At 59.7% G+C, this 26,147-nt stretch overlaps 1 protein-coding gene and 1 long non-coding RNA gene across 6 annotated transcripts; one reads left to right on the top strand and one right to left on the bottom strand.

The window, feature by feature from the left end:
* Positions 1-5,358: 5,358 nt before the first annotated feature.
* Positions 5,359-25,352, top strand: ATG2A (autophagy related 2A). 5 transcript variants are annotated; one of them, XM_049892418.1, is made up of 41 exons: positions 5,359-5,645; positions 7,715-7,877; positions 7,985-8,137; positions 8,231-8,333; positions 8,678-8,813; positions 8,938-9,036; positions 9,312-9,408; positions 9,486-9,638; positions 9,724-9,864; positions 10,414-10,651; positions 10,734-10,881; positions 10,999-11,091; positions 11,547-11,702; positions 11,813-12,053; positions 12,342-12,438; positions 12,537-12,696; positions 13,331-13,473; positions 13,546-13,664; positions 13,754-13,914; positions 14,397-14,547; positions 14,662-14,861; positions 14,970-15,050; positions 15,301-15,407; positions 15,487-15,579; positions 16,988-17,058; positions 17,229-17,305; positions 17,836-18,000; positions 18,147-18,273; positions 18,355-18,551; positions 18,876-19,084; positions 19,321-19,456; positions 21,028-21,234; positions 21,440-21,541; positions 21,642-21,726; positions 21,833-21,968; positions 22,052-22,124; positions 22,321-22,403; positions 22,682-22,803; positions 22,937-23,091; positions 24,371-24,523; positions 24,605-25,351. In XM_049892418.1, exons 1-41 carry the CDS (start codon positions 5,475-5,477, stop codon positions 24,839-24,841), a joined length of 5,739 nt encoding a protein of 1,912 aa, XP_049748375.1. In that variant the 5' UTR covers positions 5,359-5,474; the 3' UTR covers positions 24,842-25,351. The 5 variants fall into 5 exon arrangements, with proteins under 5 accessions (XP_049748375.1, XP_049748376.1, XP_049748374.1 ...); XM_049892419.1 differs by having other exon boundaries at positions 17,836-18,006; positions 18,403-18,551; XM_049892417.1 differs by having other exon boundaries at positions 17,836-18,006.
* Positions 17,048-20,881, bottom strand: LOC126081018 (uncharacterized). Its single transcript, XR_007518276.1, has 3 exons — positions 20,833-20,881; positions 20,059-20,208; positions 17,048-17,478 (listed from the first exon to the last, which is right to left on the bottom strand). It is a non-coding gene; the product is annotated as an uncharacterized LOC126081018 (long non-coding RNA).
* Positions 25,353-26,147: the final 795 nt, after the last annotated feature.

The raw sequence follows: 26,147 nt of genomic DNA, 5'->3' as shown, positions 1-26,147 counted from the left end.
GGAACCCCGCCCGCACCTTCACCGCAGAATAGCTGGACACTTCAGAGGCCGGTGGAGAACCGGCACTGGACGGGTTAATAGTCTGCGGCGAGTCAGGGCCTGCTGGGAGGGGTGTGGTTCACCAGAGGCTGCTGGGAGATGCAGTCCATCCTCAAGTCTGCAGTCCCCCACCCGTCCCTTGTTGGCTACGGTGACATCATAGTCTCAGGTTTAAAGGGCCAGGCCTGGAGTGGTAAAGCACGAGAGAAGGCGTCCTCCTGGCGCTGCCACGCCACCCCAGGCAGGCAGGCCTCTTTGGACGAATCTCCCAGTCCCTCTAGTCCCTAAAATGCGCTACTGGGGTTCCTGGTTCAAAATCCTGCTGCAGGCGCGGAGGTGGGGGGGTCCAGGTCCAGGTGGGGCTCCAAGAGTTTAGCATTCCAGCCAGAAGTTCTGGACTGCAGTCCTAGGAGCCTGGGCGCCAGCCCTCTGCACTACCTGTGAAATCTCCACCCTGAAGTTCTGCCTGGAAGAACTAGGCCTCAGCTGAGCATCAGGAGTGGGCAACGAGATGGAGCAGTGAGGTCAGGGAGGGGCTGGGGCCTTTTCAGAGTCTGCCCCCTCTGCCACTGTACCTGCCAGCCACCCCTTAAATCAGAATCTTCAGCAGGCTTCATCCATCTGGGCTCAGTGTACTCCTCTGTCAAATGGGAGCCCATGCTCTGTCTCCTGGCCCATCTCCCAGGCTCAGGAGGGGAAGCCTCTCCCACATCCCTGGGGTGTACAGGCCTTCCATGACCAGGTGAGGACCCCAAGGCCCAGGATGACAGGGAGGAGCCTATCATCGAAAGGGGAGAGGGTCAAGTCCCCACCGCCCAGCCTAGGTTCAAGAGGGCACCGGCTCCACCCCCTATCTCAGTCCTCAGGGGCCAGAGCCTTGGACTCCGAGGGTCTCAAGGCCAGGTCAACATGAATGGCTGGTACTTTGTATAAGGAGGTGCACCACTGAGGACTTGAGGGATGGGATGGGAACATGAGAAAAGATATAAGACTTCCTGGAAGAAGTTGCATTTGAACTGGGTTTCAAAATAGAATCAAGGTCACAGGACGGGGTTGGGCGGGGGGGTGCAGGGTTGAAATCTCTTTTTTCTTTTTAACATCTTTATTGAGATATACTTCACATACCATAAATTTCACCCCTTTTAAATGTATAATTCAGTGGCTTTCTGTATACAGCAGATGAAATTTCTCCACCACCCCCCATGTCTGGATCCCACTATACTCATAGTTTTGCCTGAGCTACCCTGGTGGGCGGCTCAAGCCTGAGTGCCCTGTTTCTTGTCAGCCTCCCTGCAGCCCTCACCCAGTCTGAGGGTCACCTGCCGGGAAGACTGTCATGAGGCTCACCACCAGGGAGTTCTGCTCAGGCAGATCCCCTTATATCCCTCGGGCCACCTTCCATGATCCCTTCCACACCCATCCTGATCCCTCTGAGGACATCCCTGCAGGGCGGCTTCTCCATGGGGGTAGGGAGAGCCTCTCCAAGGCCCCCTGTGGCCTGAAGCAGGCTGTTCTTGCCCTGATGAGTTTCTGCCAATCTAAAGTGGGGAGGCCCACTAGGAGTCCACCCTCAGGGCACAGCCTGGCTTTCCCTCTTCCTCTCTACTGCAGGAATCCTGGCCCCCATCCTAGCCAGCCAGGCCCCTTAAGTTATTTGAGGGTCCAGTCATCCAGCGGGTGGTGTGGGCATTGCAGCAGAGGTGGTTAGGTGGTAGAATTCTCCCCTTCCATGTGGGAGACCCTGGCTCCATTCTGGCCCAATGTACATCGAGTGCAGGCACCTGTCTGTCAGTGGAGGCGTGTGTGTTGCAATGATGTTGAACAGGTTTCAGCGGAGGCTTCCATACTAAGACGGACTAGGAAGAAAGGCCTGCCAATCTACTTCCAAAAATTGTTGTTGTTGTTAGGTACCTTGGAGTCAGTTCCGACTCATAGAAACCCTACGTAAAACAGAACAAAACGCTGCCAGGTCCTGTGCCTTCTTTACAATCATTGTTATGCTTGAGCCCATTGTTGTAGACACTTAGACACTGTGTTAGTCCATCTCCTTGAGGGTCTTCCTCTTTTTTACTGACCTTCTGCTTTACCAAGCATGATGCCCTTCTCCAGGGACTGATCCCTCCTGATAACATGTCCAAAGTGTGAGAGATGAAGTCGCACCATCCTTGCTTCTCAGGAGTATTCTGGCTGTACTTCTTCCAAAACAGATTTGTTCGTTCTTTTGGCAGTCCATGGTATATTCAATATTCTTCGCCAACACCACAATTCGAAGGTGTCAATTCTTCTTCAGGTCTTCCTTATCTATTGTCCATCTTTCGCATTCATATGAGGTGATTGAAAATACCATGGCTTGGGTCAGGCCCACCTTTAGTCTTCAAGTTGACATCTTTGTTTTTTAACACTTTAAAGAGGTCCTTTGCAGCAGATTTGCCCAATGCAATGTGTCTTTTGATTTCTTGACTTCTCCTTCCGTGGGTGAAATCCTTGACAACTTTAGTCTTTTCTCTGTTTATCGTCATATTGCTTCAGTTGTGAGAATTTTGGTTTTCTTTATGTTGAGGTCCAATCCATACTGAAGGCTGTGGTCTTTGATCTTCATCAATAAGTGCTTCAAGTCCTCTTCACTTTCAGCAAGCAAGGTGGTGTCATCTGCATAACGCAGGTTGTTAACGAATCTTCCTTCAATCCTGATGCCTTGTTCTTCTTCATATAGTCCATTATTTGCTTAGCATATAGATTGAATAATTGCGGTAAGAGAATACAACCCTGATGCACACCTTTCCAAAAATTAGCCAATGAAAACCCTACGGATCACAGCAGTCTGATCTGCAACCAGTCTTGGGGATGGTGCAGGACTGGGCAGTGTTTCCTTCTGTTGTTCACGAGGTCACTGTGAGTTGGGGCCGACTGGGCAGCAGCGTGCAGAACTGGTTTGTTTGTTGGAGCTGCTGGATGCAGAGCTGTGTGGGCTGAAAGCAGGACGTGAGACATCATCCTAGAAACACCCCTGTGAGGCTACCAACACCACCTTCCCTCCCAAGAGAATATTGCCCCCTTTACCTTACCAGTCACTATGAGTCGGAATCGACTTCACAGCACTGGGTACCTTACCAGTGTGTTTTATTCATTCATTCTGCTCCTACTCCGAGCCCTGAGCTAGGCAGGGGAGTGACCATGTCTTTGGAGTTGGTTTTCTGTTCAGCTTGTGATAAAGGTTCCTAAGATGAAGGAATTGTCTGGGGGTGGAGGCAGGAAGGACCCTGGTGCCCCTCCCATCTCTAGTTTAATCCTTTGCTTTGTTGCAGACACTGTGTCAGTAGAGAGATTAGGGCTCAGGAGTGGACTCACAGGCACCAACTGCTACGAGGCTGATGTACTGACAAGTCATCAAGTTTCAAGGAGAGACAGACATGAGTGCAGCCTGACCCTGGAGTCTACCTCACCGAGGGGGCATCGGGGGCCTAGTGCACACCATTCCCACCCCAGGGAATGGTCACCCTTTCCTGGACTGCACATGGGGACGACTTTTCCTGGACCCCTGAAGAATACACCCTTCCGTCCCCACTGTCTTTCTCTGGAAGGAGATGAGCAGGAAAAGTGCTGGCTCATTCGCCTGCTCACAGGCATGTCGGCATGAGGCCTCACCCTTTCCTCTTCCCCAAAATGGGGATATTAATAGTGCCTTCCTCCTGAGGATCTGCTGAGGGGCAGATGAGATAATGCACGTGAAGGTGCTGGCCCTGGGGCCTGGACATCATGCGTGCTCACTTCATGGTGTCTTTGATTTTTATTCTAGGAGCCCTGGTGTCACAGTGGTTAAAGCGCTCAGCTTCAGCTGAAAGGTCGGTAGTTTGAACCCACCAGGCGCTCCACAGGAGAAAGTTGCGGCAGTCTGCTTCCGTAAAGATTTACAGCCTTGGGAACCCTGTGGGGCAGTTCTACTGTGTCCTACAGGGCTACTATGAGTCAGTTTGGTTTGGGAATTATTTTATTTATTTAATAAGCATTTGATGAACCCACTGCCCCCGGCTTGTCCAGGGTAACAGACAGCTCTCTGGATTCATTCTGCAAGCGTTGTCTGAGTGGCCATCATAACTGCCTGCCTCCCTGCCTGGGGCCTTCCCAGTGTTTCCTGAAACTTCCATGGAGGTTCTTCCTCAGTTCCTTCCTGCTCCTCCTGCAGCCCCAGGTCACAGAGCATATCACTGAGGCTCACAGAGGAGTCCAGGTCCCCTAAGCCCCACCCCGACCCCGTGCCAGGGCAGTTGCCTATGGATCAGCCGACCTTCTCAGCAAGGCTAAAACAATCACAGTTATGGCAGATCTTCTGTAAATCACCCGTGATGCCCAAGGTTTTTGTGTGGCCAATCCTGTAGAGCAGGAGTCGGCAAACTTTTTCTGTAAAGGGTCAGATAATAAGTATTTTAGGCTTTGTGGGGCCTCTGTCTCAAGTACCCAACTCTGCCGTACAGCAAGACAGCTGACCTAGATGATGCTTAAATGGGTGTTACTGGGTTCCACCAAAAGTTTACTTATGGACATGTGAATTGCATAGGATTTTCAAGTGTCACAAAATCTTTTTTTCCCGACCATTTAAAGACGTTAAAGCCATTCTTAGCTCAAGGGCTGTTCAGAAAACAACAGATCCCTGCTCAAGGGAATTGGAACCCATTTTTTTTATTGATTTTAGGATTAGAGATATGAAAAGCTGGTATTATTATCCCAGGCCTGACCAACGGCAGGGAGAAGGAAGGGTTAATCTCCCGTTGAGATTCCCTGGCAGGGAGTGGGCTCCAGACCTCCTAGGTGATGGGTTCTTGGCAACCTCTGTAAAACCTGGTGACAACAAGCCCTACCCTAAGGGGTGTTATGAGGATTGAATGATGAGTTAAAGGATGCGAAGGCGTTTTGTAACAAGCAAATGTTTATCGGCTGAATAATTTCCATAGTTGCGGGCTGCGGAACTCACCCTCGTTTATTCTTCTGGGAAGCTTTCTACAAGTTTGACGGGACCCTGTCCCTTTAAATTCTCCCCAACTACCTAAAGTAGTGGGACGAGTCAGCACATGCGCATTCCTTTGCAGGACTGGCACCCAGAGCAACAGCCTTCCCAGAGTTTGTAAACGTAGGTTAAAGGTCCGCCCACACAGTACTTTTACGCAAGCGTATATCGTGATTACGAGCACTATATCTTGCAGAGAGTCCTGTCCTTTTTTCGCGCTCGAAGGCTCCGCCCCACGCGGCCAATCAGTAGGCCTCTCCCTTTGCCATGGCCAATGACAGTGAGCGTGGGGGGCGTGGCTGAGCGACCAGGGGCGCGGCCTGGCGCCTAGGGAAGCGGAGGGGCAAGCCGGGGGCTCTAGTGAACAGCGCAGCCGGCCAGGGTTCGCGGGCTGGCGGGGAGCAGAGGCGGCCTGGGCCCGGCGGACTACGAGATGTCACGATGGCTGTGGCCATGGTCAAACTGTGTCAAAGAACGGGTCTGCCGCTACCTGCTGCAACACTACTTGGGTCATTTCTTCCAGGAGCACCTCAGCCTGGATCAGCTGAGCCTCGATCTGTACAAGGGCAGCGTGGCCCTGCGGGATATCCACCTGGAGACCTGGGTGAGGAGCCAAGCCCGAGCCCCGGGGGGTACCAGGGGCGGAGGTACAGCGACCTGAGGCCCCTGGCGACTGGGGTCACGCAGGAGGATCAGGCTCCGGGCTCCTCGAGGCCAGGGAGTCGGCCTTTTCCTGGTGTCAGGGACCCCGGTTGGCCTCCCCAGGTCCTTCCCAGAGAGCCAGAAGCTGGGTGGGAAGGTGGTCCTTGTCCCCACTTCACAGGAGGAGAAACCGAGGCTGGGGAGTGGGACATCATTTGTCTGGAGAGTGTTAGGAAAGGCACATCGAGTTGGGGGGCTGGATTGAGGAGGGGGCAAGGAGGGAGCTGAGGAGTCAGCCCTGGGCAAGCTGTTAGGGGTTTGGAGCCTGGGGGGGGGGCACCTGTGGAAAAGGTGCCCTGACCTTCTGACCCCACAATCCCAGCCCAGGTGGGTGGGGTTCCCTCCGGATGTGGATGTCAACAGACGCGTCATCTCCCATGTTGATCAACATCTCTGGTGAATGCTGGCTGTCTACTTCCTGCTTTGGAGAGAGTGGGCCAGAGGCGGTGTTGAGGGAAGGGATTGGGAATCAGCCCCCAGGCCTGGAGGGGACCCCTCAGGAAGCAGAGATGCCTGGCCTTAGGTCCGGGGCAGGCTGAAGGAGATGTCCGGGCAGCTAGGAGGCTTAAGTCTGGGTCAGAGACCTGAGGCTGGAGAGATGGTGAGGGGCTGTGACTCAATGGCAAGTCGCAAAGGAGCCGCCAATTAGAGGCCCCAGCCTGGGGCTGGCAATGGGTCAATCCTCCTGGTCAGAGCAGCTGAGGTAGACTTGGGGTCAGGAGCTTCACAGTCTTCTGGCTGGCCAGACGGGGAGAGATGCTGGATTCAGAAGGGGTCACATGGCGGCAGGGCGTGAGGAGACCTGCAACTCTGGGCAGGAGAAGCTGGGCTTGGGGGGTTGGCCAGGTCTTCCTGAGCAAATGTGGGTCGGTGGGCTCTGAGTTGGGGGCAGCTCCCAGGAGCCTCTTAGCTATGAATTCGGGGAGGGGGGTGCTTCTCTGACCTCTGATCTCGGTCTCTTAGACTGGCCTGAAAGACTTTTGGGTTGCCCCTTTCTACTTCCAGAAACACCCCCACCCGGCCCTGCCCTGCCCAGTTGGGGATTGAATTGGCTCCTAGCTAGGCCACCTTCCTGCCAGCCTTTAGGGAGAAGATGGGCCCAGGTGGAACGCAGGAGCTTTCTTGATAACCAGTCCTATCCCCCAGCTGCTTGGCCTGCAGCCCCCACCTTGACAACCAGTGTCAGGGGAGTCTGGGAGGGGACAAGGAGAAAGGCCTGGGTCCCTGTCTCAGTTCTCTCAGTACACTGGTGACTAGACTAGTCCTAGGCCTGTCCCATCTCTAGGCCTCAATTTCCCAATCAGAATCTGCGGGTAAGGAATTTGGACTTGATCCCAAGGGACCATCTGGCTCTGCATGTGTTTGTTTATTCACAGATCCACCAGGTGGTCACTGAGGTCCCTTCTGGGTGATACGTCGTGGTGCGACTGGGGTCACACATAGAAGGCAGGGGGTCCAATTCCAACAGACATTTTAACCTTGTCCCCCAGAGAGGAGTACAGCCCCACGAAGCGTTTGGAGTCGGGGCTCCTCTCTGGCCTCAGGTTCTTGAGCTCGGTGCCCTAGCCCAGAGTAAAGGCGGGGGTGCCCCTGCGCTCTCTGCCAGGCCTGGAACACCACCATCCAGCTCCTCTGCCTGGCTTCCTCCTTCATCCTTCAGTTCCCGGCTCAGATCACCCAGGCTGGGTTAGGACCCCCATGTGGCCTCCCGAGCACCCTTTCCCCTCTACATGTACTCTGACCCCTGAGAGAGGATGCAAATATTTTAGTACTCACGTAACCTCAGTGTCCAACACACAGAAGGTGCTCAGGCAGTATTTCTGATATGAGTGGAGGAGGCAACACATGAGCTGGCTTGAGGGGTCAGCATGGGCTCAGGTGGCAAGAGGAGCCAGGAGGAGGGGGGCAGCAGCCAGGGAGACAGCCAGCTTTGGGGCTGCTCGGAGCCAGCTCTGCCCCTCCCGCTTCCAGTCTGTGAACGAGGTCCTGGAGTCGATGGCATCACCGCTGGAGCTGGTGGAAGGCTTCGTGGGCTCCATCGAGGTGGCCGTGCCTTGGGCCGCGCTGCTCACTGACCACTGCACCGTGCTGGTGTCTGGCCTCCAGCTCACCCTGAAGCCCCGCCAGGGCCCAGGTCAGGGTGGGGAGGACAGGGCATAGTTGGAGGGGAGCAAGCGGGAGGGGCCTGGACTGCCTGGAGCAGATGGGCCTGTGTGCCTGAGCCCCTCTTCCCACCCACAGGCCCAGGGGCGGCCGACTCCCAGAGCTGGGCTTCATGCATGAGCACGAGCTTGCAGCTGGCCCATGAGTGCCTTCGGGATGGGCTGCCTGAGCCCTCGGAGTCGCCCCAGCCCCTAGAGGGGCTGGAGATGTTTGCCCAGACCATTGAGACCGGTGAGTGGCCCTGCCTCCCGCCCCCCATGGCCACCGGACGAGTCCCACCCCGCTGCTGCTCCCTCTGACCCTGAGACCCCCCTTATCCCTCAGTGCTGAGGAGGATCAAGGTGACTTTCCTGGACACCATCATGAGGGTAGAGCACATGCGGGGGGACCAGGAGCACGGCATGGCGGTGGAGGTCCTCGTGCAGAGGTGGGTGCTGGCTGAGCTGGGGGGCTGCAGGTGGCCCTGCCCCTGCCCCCAGCCCAGCCTCCTGGGACGCGGAGGGCAGGTCTGGGTGGAACTCCAGGGTGGAGGCATGTGGCTATGTTGTGAACCTGGAGTGGTAGCTGGGGCCCCAGGAGTGGGTTAGACACTGAGAGTCTGAGGAGCAAGGGCTGGCTGAGCCCCAAGCTGGATGAGGTGGCCCGGGATGGGCAAGTGTGAGGGGCAGGCTCTGCAGGCACCCTGACCCTGCGCCCGCAGATAGAACAGTGCCTAGAAGGAAGTGCTTCAGGGCTGGGGGCACTGGGCCAGAGTTGAGTTTCCCTCTCCAGGCTGGAGTACTGTGACGAAGCTGTGCGGGACCCAAGCCAAGCGCCCCCAGTGGACGTGCACCAGCCGCCTGCCTTCCTCCACAAGCTGCTGCAACTGACGGGGGTCCGCCTGCACTTTGAAGAGCTGCCCCCACAGGTGGGAGGCTCTCCAACTTGTCTGCTCATGTAGTCTTTAGCTCCTTCTAATCTCTTTCTCTCTGGCCCTTGACCTCTTGGGCTCCCCTATCCCTTCTGATCCCCCATGTCCTCTTGCCTCCCAGGAAGAGCCCCCAGAGCCCCCTTTGCAGATTGGCAGCTGCTCAGGGTACATGGAGCTGACGGTGAAGTTGAAGCAGAACGAGGCTTTTCCGGGCCCCAAGGTGGGCCCCCAGGCTCCTCCTCAGCAGTGCAGATCATGCCTAGTTCGAAGGGGATGGGGAGGGCACTGAGTGGGGGGAATTACTGCCCCTGGCAGTTGGAGAACCTGAGGCTCAGAGAGGTCAAGTTATATGGCCAGAGTCACACAGCAAGTTGGTGGCATATCTTGGCCTGGCAATAGGCATCCAGCCTCCCTAGGGGAAGGGCAGGTGGGTGGTGGCTTGCAAAGGGCCTAGGTGGCCTGTGCAGGCCCCATCGCCACCCCCTATGCCCCCAGCTGGAGGTGGCTGGACAGCTGGGCTCCTTGCACCTGCTCCTGACCCCGCGGCAGCTCCAGCAGCTTCAGGAACTGCTAGGCGCCATGAGCCTCGCAGGTGAGGCTTCTGGGTGTTCCAGGGGTGGGGCTGACCGGGGTGGGGTGGTCCAGCTAGATTGAAGCGTCCCCCCGCAGAGCCCGAGGGCCTGGCTGACAAGCTGAACAAGAGCCGCCCGCTGGGTGTCGAGGACCTGTGGCTGATTGAGCAGGACCTGAACCAGCAGCTGCAGGCAGGGGCCGGGGCCGAGCCTCCCAGCCTGGACCCCCTTGTCAACCTGGACAGCACTGGTGGGTGTGGGACCAGACCCAGGTGTGGTGGTTGGCAAGAGTGGCGCTGAGTGCAGTGCTCTGAGGCCCTTGCCCTCGCCTGCAGACCTCTTCTTCTCTATGGCTGGCCTGACAAGCAGTGCAGCCTCTGCTCTCTCTGAGCTCTCGCTCTCCGACGTGGACCTGAGCAGTTCTGCGCACAGTAACACAGCCCCCCACCGGCTCTCGGCCCAGGCCCGCCCAGCTGGTGAGTCGGGCCCCTGGGGCAGTGGTCTAGGGCAGGAAGGGCTGGACGAGGCCTCGCAGTGTGTTATGGCGGAGGCCTCCTGGAATGCCTGGAGTCTACCACCGGTGACATGGCTCCCTGGTGACACCGTGGACAGAGCCAGAGTGCTTGGGGGGCCAATCACACACTCCGAGGCTCAGTTTCCCCTTCTGTAAAGGGGATGATGAGGCGTGCTAGCCTCCTGGGTTGTGTATTCTGCTTCACATCCGCTGAGTGCTTGCTGTGTGTTAGGAACTGGGCTGAGGGTCTTCTCTACTTTGTCACATCCAGTCCTTTCGGCAATCTTGAGGGGTTAGATTGACCCTCGACAGGGCCTGCCGTACATGCATGAGGCTCTTGGAGCCACCCTTCCTGGCCACGCCCCCACCAGAGCCACACAGTGGGGCAAGCTGAGCCTGCCCCAGTCCAGGGGGCCAGGGCTTCTCTTCCCCAGGCAAGCATTCAACCATCACCCTCTCTGGGGTGCCTGTGAGCTCTGGGGAGCCCCTGGTGAAGCCTCTGTTCCCTCAGGCAAGGCGACCCCCACACCCCTCCCGGATACCCTGCGCCCTGATTCGCTGCTGAAGATGACCCTGGGGGGCGTGACACTGACCTTGCTTCAGACGTCTGCCCCGGATGCCAGACCACCTGACCTCACCACCGGCTTTTTTGCCGAGTTTGATGCCACCAAGGATGGGCCCTTCAGCTCCCGTGACTTCCACCACCTCCGGCCGCGCTTCCAGAGGGCCTGTCCCTGTAGCCATGTCCGGTACAAGCCCGAGGCTGGGGCCTGAGGAGAGATACCCGAGCACCCCGAGCCTGCCCTCTGATGCCTGTCTTCTTTCCCACAGGCTAACGGGTATGGCTGTGCAGCTGTCCTGGGAACTTCGGGTGGGTGCCAGGGGCTACCGAACTACCAGCACAGAAGTATGCTTTGGGCAGCTGGAGGTGCTGGAGTGTCTGTGGCCCAGGGGTGCCTGGGAGCCCGAGTACACGGAGGTGAGGGCAGGGTGAGGGTGCACGCAGCAGGGCCTGGAGGCGGGGGGGCGGGGTAGTGGAGGGCAGGACCAGCCTGCGGCGTCACAAGGACCTTGCTCACCTCCCTGCCCGTTCTAGGTCCTGAGCTTCCCCAGCAGCCTGGGCTCCCAGGCTTCCGCTCGGCCCTGTGCCCATCTGCGCCACATACAGACCCTGCGCCGGGTGCCCAAGGTGATCCCCCACTCTAGGCCTTGCATCTGTTGGCCACTTCATATCCTGGGCAGCCCCCACCCAGGACCCTGCCTCCTGCTCTGCTCCCCACCCCTACCCTCCTTACCCGTGCTCCACCCAGACCACAGTCCGATCCCTGGCCCTGGCACACCTCTGTAGCACCCCTGTGCCCTGGTCCATGCTGGTCTCCTAGTCTAGCTGCTCCCTTCCGTCCCTCAATGTGGCAAACCCCTGCTTGCCCTCCAAGGCTGGGAGCGAAGAGTCCTCTTAATAAAGAAACTAGCGTGGTTGTCTGCATCTGACAGGGCACTGAGGATCTTTAGCCCCTTCCTGGGTCCCTCTTCGCCTTGCCATCTAGGAGGGCTCTGTGTTTTGTGTTTGCTCAGGGAGGCCCCTTCCGGCCCTGCCCTCTCCCACCCCTCAACCCTCACTGACCTGAGCACCTTCGTGCACAGAGCCGACTCCGGCGCCAGGCCGCCTGCCACTGCCACTCGGAGCTGGCCCTGGAACTGGCCGACTTCCAGGCTGATGTGGAGCTGGGGGCCCTGGATCGGCTTGCTGCCCTGCTGCACCTGGCCACCAATCCCCCTGAGCCGCCCACTGGCCTGATGGTGAGGTGCCCAGCAGTGCCAGGCGATGGTAGGGTACAGGTCCTCTGGCTCTTGGCCACAGTGGGCAGCCCTGGCAGGCTGCTTTGACCCCTACCCCTGCTCTCCCGCAGGCGGAACCCTTGCCAGCTGAACAGCAGGCAGTGGTATGGCTCTCAGCACCCCGGGCCACGCTGCGGCTGCGCTTCCCCATCGCTGACCTGCGGCCTGAGCGGGACCCCTGGGCCGGCCGGGCCGTGCGGGCTGAGCAGCTGCGGCTGGAGCTGAGTGAGCCCCAGTTCCGGTCGGAGCTGAGCAGCGGGCCTGGCCCCCCCGTCCCCATCCGCCTGGAACTCACCTGCTCCGACCTGCATGGTAAGAGCCCCCCGGGGACAACACCTGGGCCAGGGGCCGGGCCCCTGGGGTCCTGAGTCCCACCGGGGCAGACTGTGGTCCGGGTCCACACCAGCTCTGTGGACATCAGCCTCACCTCTCCCTGGTCTCTGGGTGTGAGCAGTGCATCTCTTTGTCCTTGGACCACTGCAGACCGTGGGCTGAGCTAGGGCGTGTCACCACAGTGGGGTCCAGCCTTACACCAGCCCGACATGGCCTGGGAAGAGGTGGAAGGAGGCGGCGATGGCCACCCTTTCCTGTCCCTCCCAGGCACCTACGAAGATGGAGGGAAGCCACCCGTCCCCTGCCTGCGCATCTCCAGAGCCCTGGATCCCAGGAGCCCTGGGCGCAAGTACTTCCTGCCCCAGTAAGTGGCTGCTCCCAGAGGAGTGGGCAGGAGAGGGTGCTCTGCAGTGGGGGCAGCAGGAGGCCCTGCAGGCCAGTGACAGGCCTGTGTCCTGGCAGGGTAGTGGTGACCCTGAACCCGCAGCAGAGCAGCACGCAGTGGGAGGTGACGCTGGACAAGGGGGAGGAGCTGGAGGCGTCATGCGAAAGCCCTTGTGAGCTGCGGGAGCCTGAGCCCTCACCCTTCTCCTCCAGGAGGACCATGTATGAGACCGAGGAGGTGAGACCAGCCCTGCCTTATCCCCGGACCTCCGGGTCTGCTCTGGGAGCCACTTGTGTGGCTGTAGCGTGGGGAGCAGGACCACCTGGAGGGGCAGGGTGGATTTTTTTCCCTTCCACGATCTCGGGTCAGTAGGTTTCAGAAATCCCTGCTCACAGGGCCAGGAGTAAGGCACATTGGTGAGGGGAGGTCCCTGGGAGAGCAGGGTCCTCAGCCAGAACTCTCAGGACCCCATTGCACCTTTGCCGTTTGTGGGCGGTGTATACTGGAGCCTCAGGATCCTGTTCTGCGAAGGTGCTTTGGATTGCATGAGACACATGAAGCGTTTGACCCAGGTTTTGCCACTCTATGGCTGTGTCATCTTGGGCATTACCAACTTCTTGGTGCTCAGTTTCTTCGTCTGTAAAATGGGCATAATGATGTGTGTCTTAGGGGTCTCATGTAAATTAAAGCAGCAGTGAACTTGACATTCTTAGAGCGGGGGTGGTGTGTAGTCAGCCCTGCACACGAGGAGGCTGGTCCATGTCCCCAGCCCGGGGGGCAGGATGCCAGCCCAGGCCTTTCTGGTTCCGGAGCCCAAGGTCAGCTCTGCATCTCCTCCCGCTGAGGCTCTGGTTCCCTACTCCCTGTCCAGATGGTGATTCCTGGAGACCCTGAGGAGATGAGAGCATTCCAGAGCCGGACGCTGGCACTGTCCCAGTGCAGCCTGGAGGTGACCCTGCCCAGCGTCCACATCTTCCTACCCAGCAAGGAGGTCTACGAGAGCATCTACAACAGGTGGAAGCACAGCCACGGGTGGGGCAGGGCGGGGGCTGTCCCTGGCCTTGCTCACCTCCTCCCCCATTTCAGGATCAACAACGACCTGCTCATGTGGGAACCTGCAGACCTGCTCCCCACGACTGGCCCCACTGCGCAACCCCCTGGCTTCCTAGGTGCCTTCAAGATGTGCAAGTCGGCCTTCAAAATGGGTATGGGGGTGCCACGGTGGGGCCACGGAGCTTGGGACCCCGGGATCCCCAGATCTCCTTCCCACTCCACTGCTTTTATCTCCCCCCAGACTCAGACTCGGACGACGAGGAGGCCCACTTCTTCTCAGTTGGCACGTCGGGCACCCCCCAGCCTCCCGCCCCAAAGCCCCTGAGCCCACATCCCCAGAGCACCTTCTCCACACTGGTAACGGTGCTGAAGGGCCGGGTTACTGCCCTCTGTGAGAGCAAGGTGAGCGAGCATGCCGCCGACAGACGCCTGGGCCTGCCTCCCAAGCTGCAGGCAGGAGAAGCAGCCCTGGGGTGGGGAGCCCCTAACTCCAGCATCCCCACTGAAAGGAGAGTAAGACGGTGTGAGCAGCCCTAGTGGGGAGGGTGGAAACACGGGCCCAGGCAGCCTGCCTGTCCAGCCAGCAGAGCCCACCCACCAATGGCCCACGCATTCCATCTGTAACCCACTTACTGGCACCCACTGTGCGTTAGCATTGTGCTAACTCTGGGGTTAGAATGAACGTTCTCGGGTCCCTAGGAGGCAGGCAGGGCAGGCGTCGTTCTATCCATTTGTCAAGAGCCAGGTACTACCTAGGACCTCCCATGGAGTCTGGTTGAGACTGAAGTGGACCCTAGTCAGGCCAGGGTTCAAGGAAGCCCCTCATATTCTGAGGGCCTGGGAGCTGCTGAGCCAGCTGGCCAGGCCCGGTACTCTATCCACAGGGTGAGGGTGGGCAACGGCTAGAGGCCACTCACGGGGAGCTGGTCTTAGACGTGGAGCACAGCACCCTTTTCAGCGTCTCCCAGCACTGCGGCCAGCCAGGGCTCAGCTACTTCTGCCTGGAAGCTGAGAAGGCTACGCTCTACCACCGAGGTGTGCGGGCTCGGGACTGAGGGTCCCTGGTCGGGCAGGGGGCTTTCAGGAGAGAGGCGGCCCTGGCTGGTGGGGCTGGCTGGCCTGGGAGGGGCTCACCACGTCCCTCCCCAGCGGCCGTGGATGACTACCTGCTGCCCAGCCGCCTGGAGCTACCCAGCTTCATGACCCCAGCCCAGCTGGCCCCAACCATCTACCCCTCGGAGGAAGGGCTGGTTGAGCGGGGCGCCTCCAGCCACAAGGGCCATGGCCAGGCCCCCCATATGCTGTCCACCGCTGTACGCATCCACCTGGACCCCCACAAGAACGTCAAGGTACAGCTGCCCCTACTCACCACCCACCCACTCAGCAAGGGTGACTGCCTCCCTGGAGTGTGGCAGGGGGCCCCCACTGCCCTGACTATACCTTCCCCCACCACCCAGGAGTTCCTGGTGACACTGCGATTGCACAGAGCCACCCTGCGCTACTGTATGGCCCCGCCCGAGCAGAGCTGGTACTCGCAGGTGAGCATGGATGGTATGGAGAGCCACCAGCCGGTGCCCTGGGCTCCTGGCATGGCGGGGCAGGTCTCCTGGATGGTAGGAGGCTGCCAGGAGGGGCACGGGCTGGTCTAGAGCCCTGGACAGGGGTGTGGTGGGCAGCTGTGCTGTGTTGCTGCATGGCAGTTGGGCCCCAGCTGGGCTGGGACAGGCAGGTGTTAGAAGGGGAAGAGGCTGCCTTATCCTCACGCCCCTCTTGCCCTGGCCCCCAAAGCTGTTGGAGTTCTTGGATGTGCTGGACGACCCAGTGCTTGGCTACCTGCCCCCGACGGTCATCACGGTCCTGCACACACACCTGTTCTCCTGTGCTGTGGACTACAGGTACCGGGGGGGTGGGCTGGGGGCCAGGGGCAGGCTCTCAGATATAAGGAGTCTGCTGCAGCCCGAGTGTGACCCCCAGGCCTCTCTACCTCCCTGTGCGTGTCCTCATCACCGCGGAGACTTTCACTCTCTCCAGCAATATCATCATGGACACCTCCACCTTCCTGCTCAGGTAGGCAGGCTGCCCCCAGGCTCTGGGCCTAGCCCGGCCCCAGCCAGGCTACCGCAGCCAATGCCCCAGGCTTGCTGCCTCACTGCTGTGTGTTCCTGTACATCCAAGTGATAGCCCCTCCCCAGGAACACAAATGTGTTCCAGCTTCCTGGAAGCCAACTGGACCCTTTGAAACAGAGCCAGAAAAAGCATTTGCTCCCTCTGACCTGGTATCTCGCTTCTGGGGCCTGTGCTAAGGATACAAGGATAAGAGAGATGGACTACGATGCCTCTGTAGTATAATTTGGTGTCCTTGGGTGGTGCACATGGTTAATGCATTCAGCTGCTAAGAAGTGCCTCAGAAGAAAGGCCTGGCAGTCTACTTCCAAAAAACCAGCCGTTGAAAACCCAATCAAGCACAGTTCTACTTTGACACACATGGTGTCCCTATGAGTTGAAGTCCATTTGGTGGTAACTGGTATTGGTGGTATAATTTAAAACAGCCAAAACTTATAAACAACCTGAACCCAGACCCGTTGATGTTGAGTCGATTCTGTCTCATAGCGACCCTTTAGGTCAGAGTAGAACTGCCCCATGAGGCTTCCAAGGCTGTAATTCTTACGGAAGCAGACTGCCACATCTTTCTCCTGTGAAGCAGCTGGTGGGTTTGAACTGCCAACCTTTCGGTTAACAGGCAAGCACCTCACCACTGCACTGCCAGGGCTTCTTGTAAACAGTTTATCTAAATGTCCCCAAATTGCAATCTGAGCAAATACATACAGGCCACCCAATGACTGGAATACGGTTAAAGTCAAGTGAAGGATAACATCGAAAAATGTGGGAAAGCCACATAGTGCCGTGCTGAGTAAAAAATTACAAGATGACGTGTTAAAAAAAAACGTGCTTCGGGGTGGGGAGGGGCGGCGTTCCTATACATCTGTGTGTGTAGCTGCATAGAAAAGTTTGGGAAGAGATGTGTAGAGTGGTTTCCTCAGGATTTGGGGTTGGGGATTATGAATAATTTTGGTTTTTTTTTTTTAATAAGACTATTTTGCTAAAATATCTTAATGGAGCTCATATTATATAACTGTTGAAGTAAAGCCTTATTTGAAAAGAACAGTGAACACCATAGGAAAAAACAGAGTATGTGCCTCCCGGACTGTTTTGACGCCCAAGCGTGGTGGCGGAGCTGGAAGTACTTTTGAACTACTAGGTGCTGCCCCATGCCAAGCCCACATGCACTTAGTGAGCACCTACTGTTTATGGGCCTGTGTCTTGGGATACTGAACCCGTTCACCGAGGCCCGAGAAGGACCACTGCAGTTTCTTGTGGGCTTGGGACCCCCAAGGGTCCCTTGCCAGCCCTGGCTGCCTCTGGGAGCCCCAGCGTACCATGGCTCCAGGTCCTTCTCAGCCCTGTTCCCCACCAGGTTCATCCTCGACAACTCTGCCTTGTACCTGTCCGACAAGTGTGAGGTGGAGGCCCTGGATCTCCGGCGAGGTGGGCAGGAACCCTGTGACACCCAGAGTAGCCAGCTGCCCTCACTCAGCAGCCGGCCAGGCACACACATGAGGGCTGTGGCCAGCTAAGCCCCAGGGCTCTCCCTTTGGTGGTGGACAGAGGCTAGGTGTGAGGAAGCCTCACGAACGTTCTCCTGCCTTCTGCCCCAGATTATGTCTGTGTCTTGGATGTTGACCTCCTGGAGCTCATGATCAAAACCTGGAAGGGGAGCACCGAGGGCAAACTGGTGAGTACAGCCTGTCCTCAGGTCCCCAGAGCCAGGTGGAGGCTTCAGGGCCACCCTTTCCCCACGTGCCTTCTTGTTTCTGCTCCCTGGCCCTGGACACAGGTTACGATCAGGAAGATGCCTGTCCTTTTCTGGGCAGAGCCTGGTGCATCCAGGGTGTCCTTGTGTGTTTGCTGAATGAATGAGTAAATGAATGGTGGATTTTGGCCCCACCACAGAGGGCAGCTGCAGCCAGGGAAAAGCAAGTCTTGGGGGTCAGAACGCTCCCTGGGTCCCCAGTGTCCTTGTCTGTGACAGGAAGATAGCAGGCCCTGCCTTGCTGGGGAGCCCTTTCCCTGGGGGTGGCTCCTGCTTCCTCAGGTGGCCCTGGGCCACGTCCCCTTCACTCAACGGCCTCCATTTGCTCACTTATTGAGTGGGGTTCCTGGGCATCTGAGCAACCTCTCCTGCAGGAAAGGCCCAGTCTGGAGAGTGGGGGCAGACTCGCAGTATGGTTCCCCTGCCTTGCTGACCCTGCCCTGCCCCTACAGAGCCAGCCGCTGTTTGAGCTCCGCTGCTCCAGCAACGTGGTACATATGCACAGCTGTGCCGACTCCTGCGCCCTGCTGCTCAACCTGCTGCAGTACGCAGTGAGCGCTGGCGATCTGCGCCCCCCACCCCGGCCCCCCAGCCCCACGGAGATCGCTGGTCAGAAGGTACAGGTGAGGCCTGGCCACATGGGCTGCCAGAGCTTGGCCAGGCCCCCTCCCCTACCACAGCCCCCAGGGCCTGGGGTTGGGGGAGTCCTGGGGCTATCCTTGCCTCGTGCCGCTCACTGCAGTCTCCTCCCAACCTGGCCCAGCTCTCTGAGAGCCCTGCCTCCCTGCCCTCCTGCCTCCCTGTGGAGACAGCCCTCATCAACCAGCGGGACCTGGCCGATGCCCTCCTGGATACAGGGCGCAGCCTGCGGGAGCTGGCCCAGCCATCAGGTGGGTGGCGGGGACTTGGAGGCCAGAGGGCACAGGCAGATAACGGACCAGCCTCCCCCAACAGTGATCTCTGTCCCACAGGCGGCCCCCTCCCTCAGCCCTCGCCTGTGTCAGTCTATCTGTTCCCAGGTGAACGGAGCGGAGCCCAGCCCCCTTCGCCATCTGCTGGGGCCCCCGCTGGCAGCTTCGGGTCAGAGGACAAGGAGGAGGAGGTGGATGGAGACACCCTGGACAGTGATGAGTTCTGCATCCTCGATGCCCCTGGCCTGGGCATCCCGGTGTGTGGAGGCTGGGGGTAGGGACAGAGGCAGGGGAGGGGCAGGGGCGCTGACCTCTGGCACCAGGTGCCAGTGGGGAACATCTGAACTCTGTCTCCTGCCAGCAAGAGCTAGGTCCAAGGGAGCCAGGGTGGGCAGGAACAAGAACACGGAGGCCCTCCTAGACAGCCATTCAGACCCAGGCTCTGGGGATGGTGGCCCAGAGGGTCATCTCATGCCAGAAGCTGGGAGAACGATGTGACAATGCAGGAAAGAAAGGCAGACCTGGGTTTGGGACTGTCTGCACCACAGCTGCTCACTCAGGCCCCTCCCCCACCACTGCAGCCCCGAGATGGGGAGCCCGTGGTGACGCAGCTGCATCCAGGCCCCATCAGCATACGGGACGGGCACTTCTCCCGACCTCTGGGCAATACGGACCTGCTGCGGGCACCTGCCCACTTCCCAGTGCCCAGCAGCCGCGTGGTGCTTCGTGAGGTCTCCCTGGTCTGGCACCTCTATGGCGGCCGAGACTTTGGCCCCCACCCTGGCCACAGGTAAGGAGGAGGGGGGTGCAGGTGGCAACCGGTGGCAGAGATGGGGCCCGGGCTCGGTCTAACCCAGCCCTTCAGCAGCTGGACACCTGACCCAGATCTACCTCTTGGTGGCCTGAGTTTCTTCATCCACCTTTGCCCCACTCACCTCCCAGGCCTGAGCTGAGTCCCTTGCCCAGGCTAAAAGGAGGACAGAAGGGATACACCTCTGTCAGCTTGTCCCCTGTCTCCCTTCGCAGGGCAAAAGTCGGCCTCTCTGGCCCCCGGGGCTCCCCTTCCCGCAGCTCCGGCCCCAGCCGGCCCCAGAGCTCCTGGCGCACGCAGGGGGGCAGCGGGCGGCAGCACCATGTCCTCATGGAGATCCAGCTGAGCAAGGTGAGTGGGGGTCGGGGCCAGCCCATGTGGGCACATGAACAGGGAAGCCGCGGGGCTCTCCTCCCATCTCAGCATGTTTGAGTTCCCTCGCTAAGTCAGCGCGTGTCTGTGGAGCTTCTGGTACCCCACGCGCCAGGCCTCAATGTACCAAGGCCTGCCTTCATGTTGCTTATGGTCTAGTAGAGCAAGCCTGATGAATAAAAGCGTAAATAAGTGAGATCTATCTAACATGTCCAATAGTGACAAACGTGTGAGGGGAAGGAAAGCAGAGAAAAGGGGAGAGTCGGCCCGGGGAGGTTCTGGGGAGACCTCTGGAAAAGGTGCCATTTGAGCAAGGACCTGAGGAAGGGAGACAGGGAGAGTTTTCCCGCAGTGGGCTGTGTGCTGGGGGCTGCGAGCTGGGAGCATTCCTGGCTCGGGAACAGCCAGGAGCCTGCAGAGCCGGAGCTAAATGAGGAAGGGGTGGCCTGGAGGGAGAGAGGGGTGCGGCAGGCCAGGCTGGGCAGGGCCCTGCAGACCACAGACATGATTTTGGCTTTGACTTGAGTGAGGTGGGGGCCCCGCAGAGTTTTGAGAAAGTGAGAGGTGAGACATGACCTGACCTGGGTTCTCACAGGATCCCTCTGGCTGCTGCAGGGGCGAGGGCTGATGTGGCCACAGCGGGGACACGGTCAGGTTCTAGAGAGACTGATGGTGGGAAGAGTTGTGTGTGAAATGGGGAGAGCGGCCGAGGGTGACACCGAGGTTTCCACCTGAGAAATGAGCAGATGGGGATCACCTATTGGCCATGATCCCTGCCCTGTGCTGGACTCATGTTTGCCTGCTGCTCGGGTGGCAGGTGACAGAATATAGCTGTTGGGAGTTGTGGCTTGTGCTCTTTGGGTGCCACACAAGCTGAGAAGAAACTCAGGAAGGAGCCAGCCATGCAGGAGGAGAGGGAATTGGCCCCGAGGAGAGGGAGCTGCAGGGCAGAGGCCTGAAAGAGAAAAGGCTTCACTTGTTCGAGGGCCCATGTGACACCAAGCCAGGAACCAGGGGCAGAGCGTGTGTCTAGAGGGAGAGGCCTGGCCCCGAGAGGCTGCCATGGGGCCTGGTGTTGATTCTCAAGGAAGCATTGGGGGCTGTGAGCAGGGCGTGCCGTGGGTGGGCTCATGTTTGACACACTTCTGGCGTATGGGGAGCAGGTTGGAAGGGATAGGCAGGGACGAGTTGGGGAGAGAGGGGTGGAAGAAGCGTGGAGGGGTTTGAAAGAGATTTTGAGAAAGCAGAGCTGGTGGACATGGGTTGGAGTGGTTGGAGGGTGAGGGAGCAAACAAGATTTGTTCTCAGGATAGCAGGTGGTCGGGCAGGTGAGGGATGGGGACAAGTAGGCTCACCTGCCTGCAGGAGGTCCAGTTCTGTGGGCCAGGCAACATTTGAGATACCTGTGGGGATGCAGCTGTGGGCACTCAGGCAGTGGTGGGGCTCAGATGGGGATGTGCACAGGAAAGGGGTCCCAGGCTGCCCCCAGGGCCCCTCTTCCCCCACCACCAGGCCCAGCCACCCTGGCCCAGGCCTTCGTATCCCCCCAGGTGAGCTTCCAGCACGAGGTGTATCCAGTGGAGCACCCCCCAGGCCCCATTGCCCCCGGCGTGGAGCTGGAGGAGCAGCCACTATCCCGCCAGGTGTTCATTGTGCAGGAGCTGGAGGTGCGCGACCGCCTGGCCTCCTCCCAGATCAACAAGTTCCTGTACCTGCACACGAGCGAGCGCATGCCGCGTCGCGCCCACTCCAACATGGTATGGTGGCCTGGTCTGTCCTTGAGGGCTCAGGTGGGGTAACGGTTGCGTTGTCCATGAACCCAAGCTGCTCCTGGCTGGGCAGCACTGGCCGTCCTGGGCCTGAGCTGGGAGGAGGGCGGCCGGGGTGGGCTACACTGGGAGAACAGGGCCAGAAGGGGACGCAGGAGGCCAGCAGACACCCAGAGTTTGCCCTCTGCCCCAGCTCACCATCAAAGCACTGCATGTGGCCCCCACGACCAGCCTGGGGGGCCCCGAGTGCTGCCTCCGTGTCTCACTGATGCCTCTGCGGCTCAACGTGGACCAGGTGAGTGGGTCAGGGTGGGCTCAGTGGGCTGGTGCAGGCATCCTTAGGGGACCCTGTCTCGGGGCCTGAGCCTGACCTGTTGCCACACCCTCCCCTGCAGGATGCCCTCTTCTTCCTCAAGGACTTTTTCACCAGCCTGGCGGCCGGCATCAACCCCATAATCCCAACGGAAACCTTGGCTGAGGGTGAGAGGCCGGGCCAGGGTCGGGGGAACCCAGGCCTGCTACCTCCCGCCCAGCCAGGTCCCCCCACCCATCCTGGTCCCATCCCTGGTCTGTGACCTCCCCCCAGCTCACCCTGAAGCCCACGTCCAGCCCAGCAGCCCCCAGGAAGGGCAACCCAAGGGCACAGAGGCACCTGGTCTGCAGGAGACCTCAGGCAGCAGCCACAGGGCGTCCTCGTCGGAGCAGCAGCCCATCTACTTCAGGTAGGGCTGAGGGCTGGGGGCTGTGCTAGGCGGCAGGGGGCTATGTCGGTGACAGGGACCCCTCTCCCTCACCACCCAACCAGGGAGTTCCGCTTCACATCCGAGGTGCCCATCTGGCTGGATTACCACGGCAAGCACGTCACCGTGGACCAAGTGGTGAGTGGGGCCACCAGGTAGGGTGGCTGCGTGGGCCAGGCCGTCTTGGGGGTCCCTGGAAGGCCCTGAGTGGGGCCAGTTCTGTCCAAGTATGGCAGGGGCACTTGGGGCCAGGGCTTGCGTCCAAGCACCACTGGCCACTGAGCCTGCCTTCAATGGTTCCCCCATCACGCCAACCTGGCCCCTCCTTCCCCAGGGCACATTTGCTGGCCTCCTCATTGGCCTGGCCCAGCTCAACTGCTCTGAGCTGAAGCTGAAGCGGCTCTGCTGCCGGCACGGGTGAGCCCCCACCCTCAGCACCCCAGCCTGTCCTCAGGGTCCCCAGTCCCCCCCTTGGCTATTCCTGACTGGCTGTGTGACTTTGGCCAAGTCACCATCCTCGTGGGGTTATGGGGCCTCAGTCCTCCGTAAGTTGAGCACCAGCATCCCTCCAGGTAGGGCCGTGTAAGTTGCAGGGGATGGGGCCCATGGAACATGCCCCAGGGCCACACAGTGGGTAGTCAGTCCTCCTGCCCCTGACTCTTGTGCGAGGCTCTCCCCTTTGCCCTTCCCTCTAGGCTCCTGGGTGTGGACAAGGTGCTGGGCTATGCCCTCCATGAATGGCTGCAGGACATCCGCAAAAACCAGCTGCCTGGCCTGCTGGGGGGTGTGGGACCCATGCACTCGGTCGTCCAGCTCTGTGAGTGTCATATCGGGGGCTCTGGAAACTGCCGCTGCTCTCCAGTGGCCTAGAAACTGCCGTGGGGAGGCGGTGGGGGATTCTGAGGCAGGGTGGATGGGCAGGGCATCTCTGACAGGCCTCTTCCTGCCAGTCCAAGGCTTCCGGGACCTGCTGTGGCTGCCCATCGAGCAGTACCGGAAGGATGGGCGCCTCATTCGGGGGCTGCAGCGAGGGGCTGCCTCCTTCGGCTCGTCCACTGCCTCCGCTGCCCTGGAACTTAGCAACCGCCTGGTGCAGGCAATCCAGGTGAGTGGGTGCCAGGGCCTGGGACCCCCTGTTCCACAGTACACCAGTCTGTCCACAAAGCTCTGCAGAGAGTGGGCAGTCCAGGCCTCATTTGACATAGAGGGGAGAGAACAGGCAGCCTTTGTGGGTCCCAGAGCCAGGCCAGGGCTGAGCCTGCAAGGTCCAGGCTCCTGAGGTCTGCGTGGCCCCCGGTGCGGGAGGGTGAGTGTTGGTGCTCCTTCCCTCCAGGCCTTTAGAGCCCACGTGGCTCCCTGCTCACAGGCGAGGCTTGTGGGCGGCTGCAGATACAGAAAATGAGGCCCCGAGATTGACCCTGGTTCATTCAGGCCCAGACGGGTTCCCAGAGTGTTGTTGCGGACCCAGTCATGAGAACAGCTGTAGTGCTGGGTGATGAGTGCCGTGTAGAGATGGTGCTGGGGGGCGTGGGGGGGGACCCTGCACTAAGTCCTGAAGAATGGACATGGCGTTTGCTGGGTGCTCACAGCAGCTGGGGGATGAGGGTGCAGACAAGCAAAGAGACAGCACAGTGCATTATGGGACCTGCAATTCAGCATGGAGGTGCGGTGCAGGGTCACCAGAGAAGAGGTGGAAGGATGAGCAGGCACCAGAGAGCCCCCCGAGTGTGTAAAGCTGGGGTGTGGGAGGGTCCTGGCCAGCCCCAGCCACGTGGGGAGGCTAGGTGGGTGGTGTGTGGGCAGGGAAGACAGAGGAGCATAGGCCAGAAGGAAGGGCAGACGTGATGGATTCGCTGACGATCCCTGGGGTGAGTGAGGGGGACCCCAGGTCTCTGCTGGGGCTGCTCCTGGAGCCCGGTGAGGAGCGGCTCGGGGCAGCCATGTGGTTGGGCTCAGGCAAGCTACATTGCAGCCCCGACGAGGCACCATGTGGATCTGCATGGGGGGACATAGATGGGGTACTCAGCAGGAGGAGGAGTCTTGGGTCTGAGAAGACATTCAGGGATCTTGAACCTCTAGAGCTTTCTGAACCTTTTTCCTAATCCATGTTCCTTTGTACGTTATTCTGACCAGTCTCCTCAGGAGTCCTGTTTCCTCTGAAATCTCTGACCTGAGGGGCGGAGCCTTGAAGGGGAGGACGAGTGGGAGGGGTTTGGGCGAGGCTGAGTAGGGGCTCCAGGGACAGCACAGCTCTGGATGGTTCTGGATGAGGCTGAGAGACTGGCCAGGGTCTGGCCCCGTCCCCTGAGGCTGATGTGGGGCCCAGAGGCCAAGGTGACTGCTGGAGCTGACTCCCCTCACCTGACGCTCCCTGTGCCCCCCAGGCCACAGCCGAGACAGTGTACGACATCCTGTCCCCGGCTGCACCCATCTCACGCTCCCTGCAGGACAAGCGCTCTGCACGAAGGCTGCGCAGGGGCCAGCAGCCCGCTGACCTCCGGGAGGGTGTGGCCAAGGCCTACGACACGGTTCGAGAGGTAACGAGGCCCCAGCGCCTACTCCCACCCCCAGCTTCTCCCCCACCTCCTCACTCAGACGCTGACCTCTGACCCCCACAGGGCATCCTGGACACAGCTCAGACCATCTGCGATGTGGCATCTCGGGGCCACGAGCAGAAGGGGCTGACAGGCGCCGTGGGAGGTGTGATCCGCCAGCTGCCCCCCACAGTGGTGAAGCCACTCATCCTGGCCACGGAGGCTACATCTAACCTGCTTGGGGGCATGCGTAACCAGATCCTCCCCGACGCCCACAAGGACCACGCTCTTAAGTGGCGCTCCGAGGAGACCCAAGACTGAGCGTGGGGTGCTGACCACCCCAACCCCGGCCAGCACGCCCACCAGCCATGGGGTGCCACCAGCTCCTGTGCCTCCGGAGAAGTGAGGCACAGCCGGGCTGGCCCTTCAGGGGATGGCCGCCAGAAGGACACCTCTCCCCGGCCTGCCCGGTGCCAATTGCTGTGAGGCGGGGCCTCCCGCCCTGGGGCCCAGGCCCTGTCTCTGCACTTTCCTCTGGGTGAGAAAGGACACGTCCCTCACCGCCACAGGCCCACACTGCTGCCTTGTTCCCAGACAGAGGCTCTCAGACCCTCGGACTCAGACTCGACCGCACGCAGCCAAGTGTTTCTGTGTCTTCGGGGGAGGTGAGGGACAGATGCAGTGTGATTCAGTGTATTATTTTTAAGCTCCTTGAGCGGATGGGTCACTGTGTCTGCATGAAGTGGAATAAACTGTGCCCCCCGCCAGCACCCTGTCCTGTGGACCTGCGTGGGCCCCTCTGCCCAGCTTCAGCCTGACTCCCACCCAGCCTCCACATCTGCACGCAGCACCTCCCATCTTACCACCAGGGGGCACCACACCCTCTCGGTTCACCCAGCAGGGCAGGGCAGGGTGCACCCTTTCCCGTGGCTTCCCTGGGCTCTCCACACCCTCCCAGGGTGCAGCCGCCCTGGCCTACTTCCAATGTGGCAGGAGCCAAGTGAACCCAGGAGGAGGACTGGCCCTTGGAGCCCACCTTGCCCAAGGCCCATTCCTGTCAGCCCCCAGGGTCTGGCCTTGCCCAGGGCACTGAGGGAATGCTGGTCTGTGGGGTACTTCTGGGAGGCCCAGGCCCTGGCCATGTGAGCCTGGTCTCTGAGCCTCAGGTCACCTGGTGGCCTGGCCCTGCTGACTGGCGACCCAAGGGTCACTCAAGGCAGCTCCTAAGAGGCTGCTCCCTGTCTCTAGCAGAAGGCTTTTGGGGTGGCTGGGGCCTCTGACCCTCAGCTTCCACTCTGCCCTGGGGTGCCAGCACTGGGCCATTGGAGGTGGGAGGGGCACAGCACTGTCCTTGTGGCTAGAAGGGGACCTGGTAGCTGCGCTTGAACAGAAATGTACAATTGAGACGTCCATTGCCCCCACCCATACATCTGGTTCTCGTGGACAGGCTTCTGTGGTCACGCCCTCCCCACCCTACACCCTGGAAGCACCTCACTGAGGTGAGTGGACTAGTGGGGAAACTGAGGCTCAGACTGAGTCACCCAAGAGTCAAGAGCTGGTGAAGCCTGGCCTTGCTGGGTCTTCTGCAGACCTCTCAGGGGTTAGCAGAATTAACCGCCCCCCACTT

The sequence above is a fragment of the Elephas maximus genome, chromosome 7 (genome assembly GCF_024166365.1).
Source record: "Elephas maximus indicus isolate mEleMax1 chromosome 7, mEleMax1 primary haplotype, whole genome shotgun sequence".
Lineage (NCBI taxonomy): Eukaryota > Metazoa > Chordata > Mammalia > Proboscidea > Elephantidae > Elephas > Elephas maximus.
The sequence above is the reverse complement of the archived record's forward strand: the minus strand, read 5'-3'. Positions and strand labels throughout refer to the sequence as shown.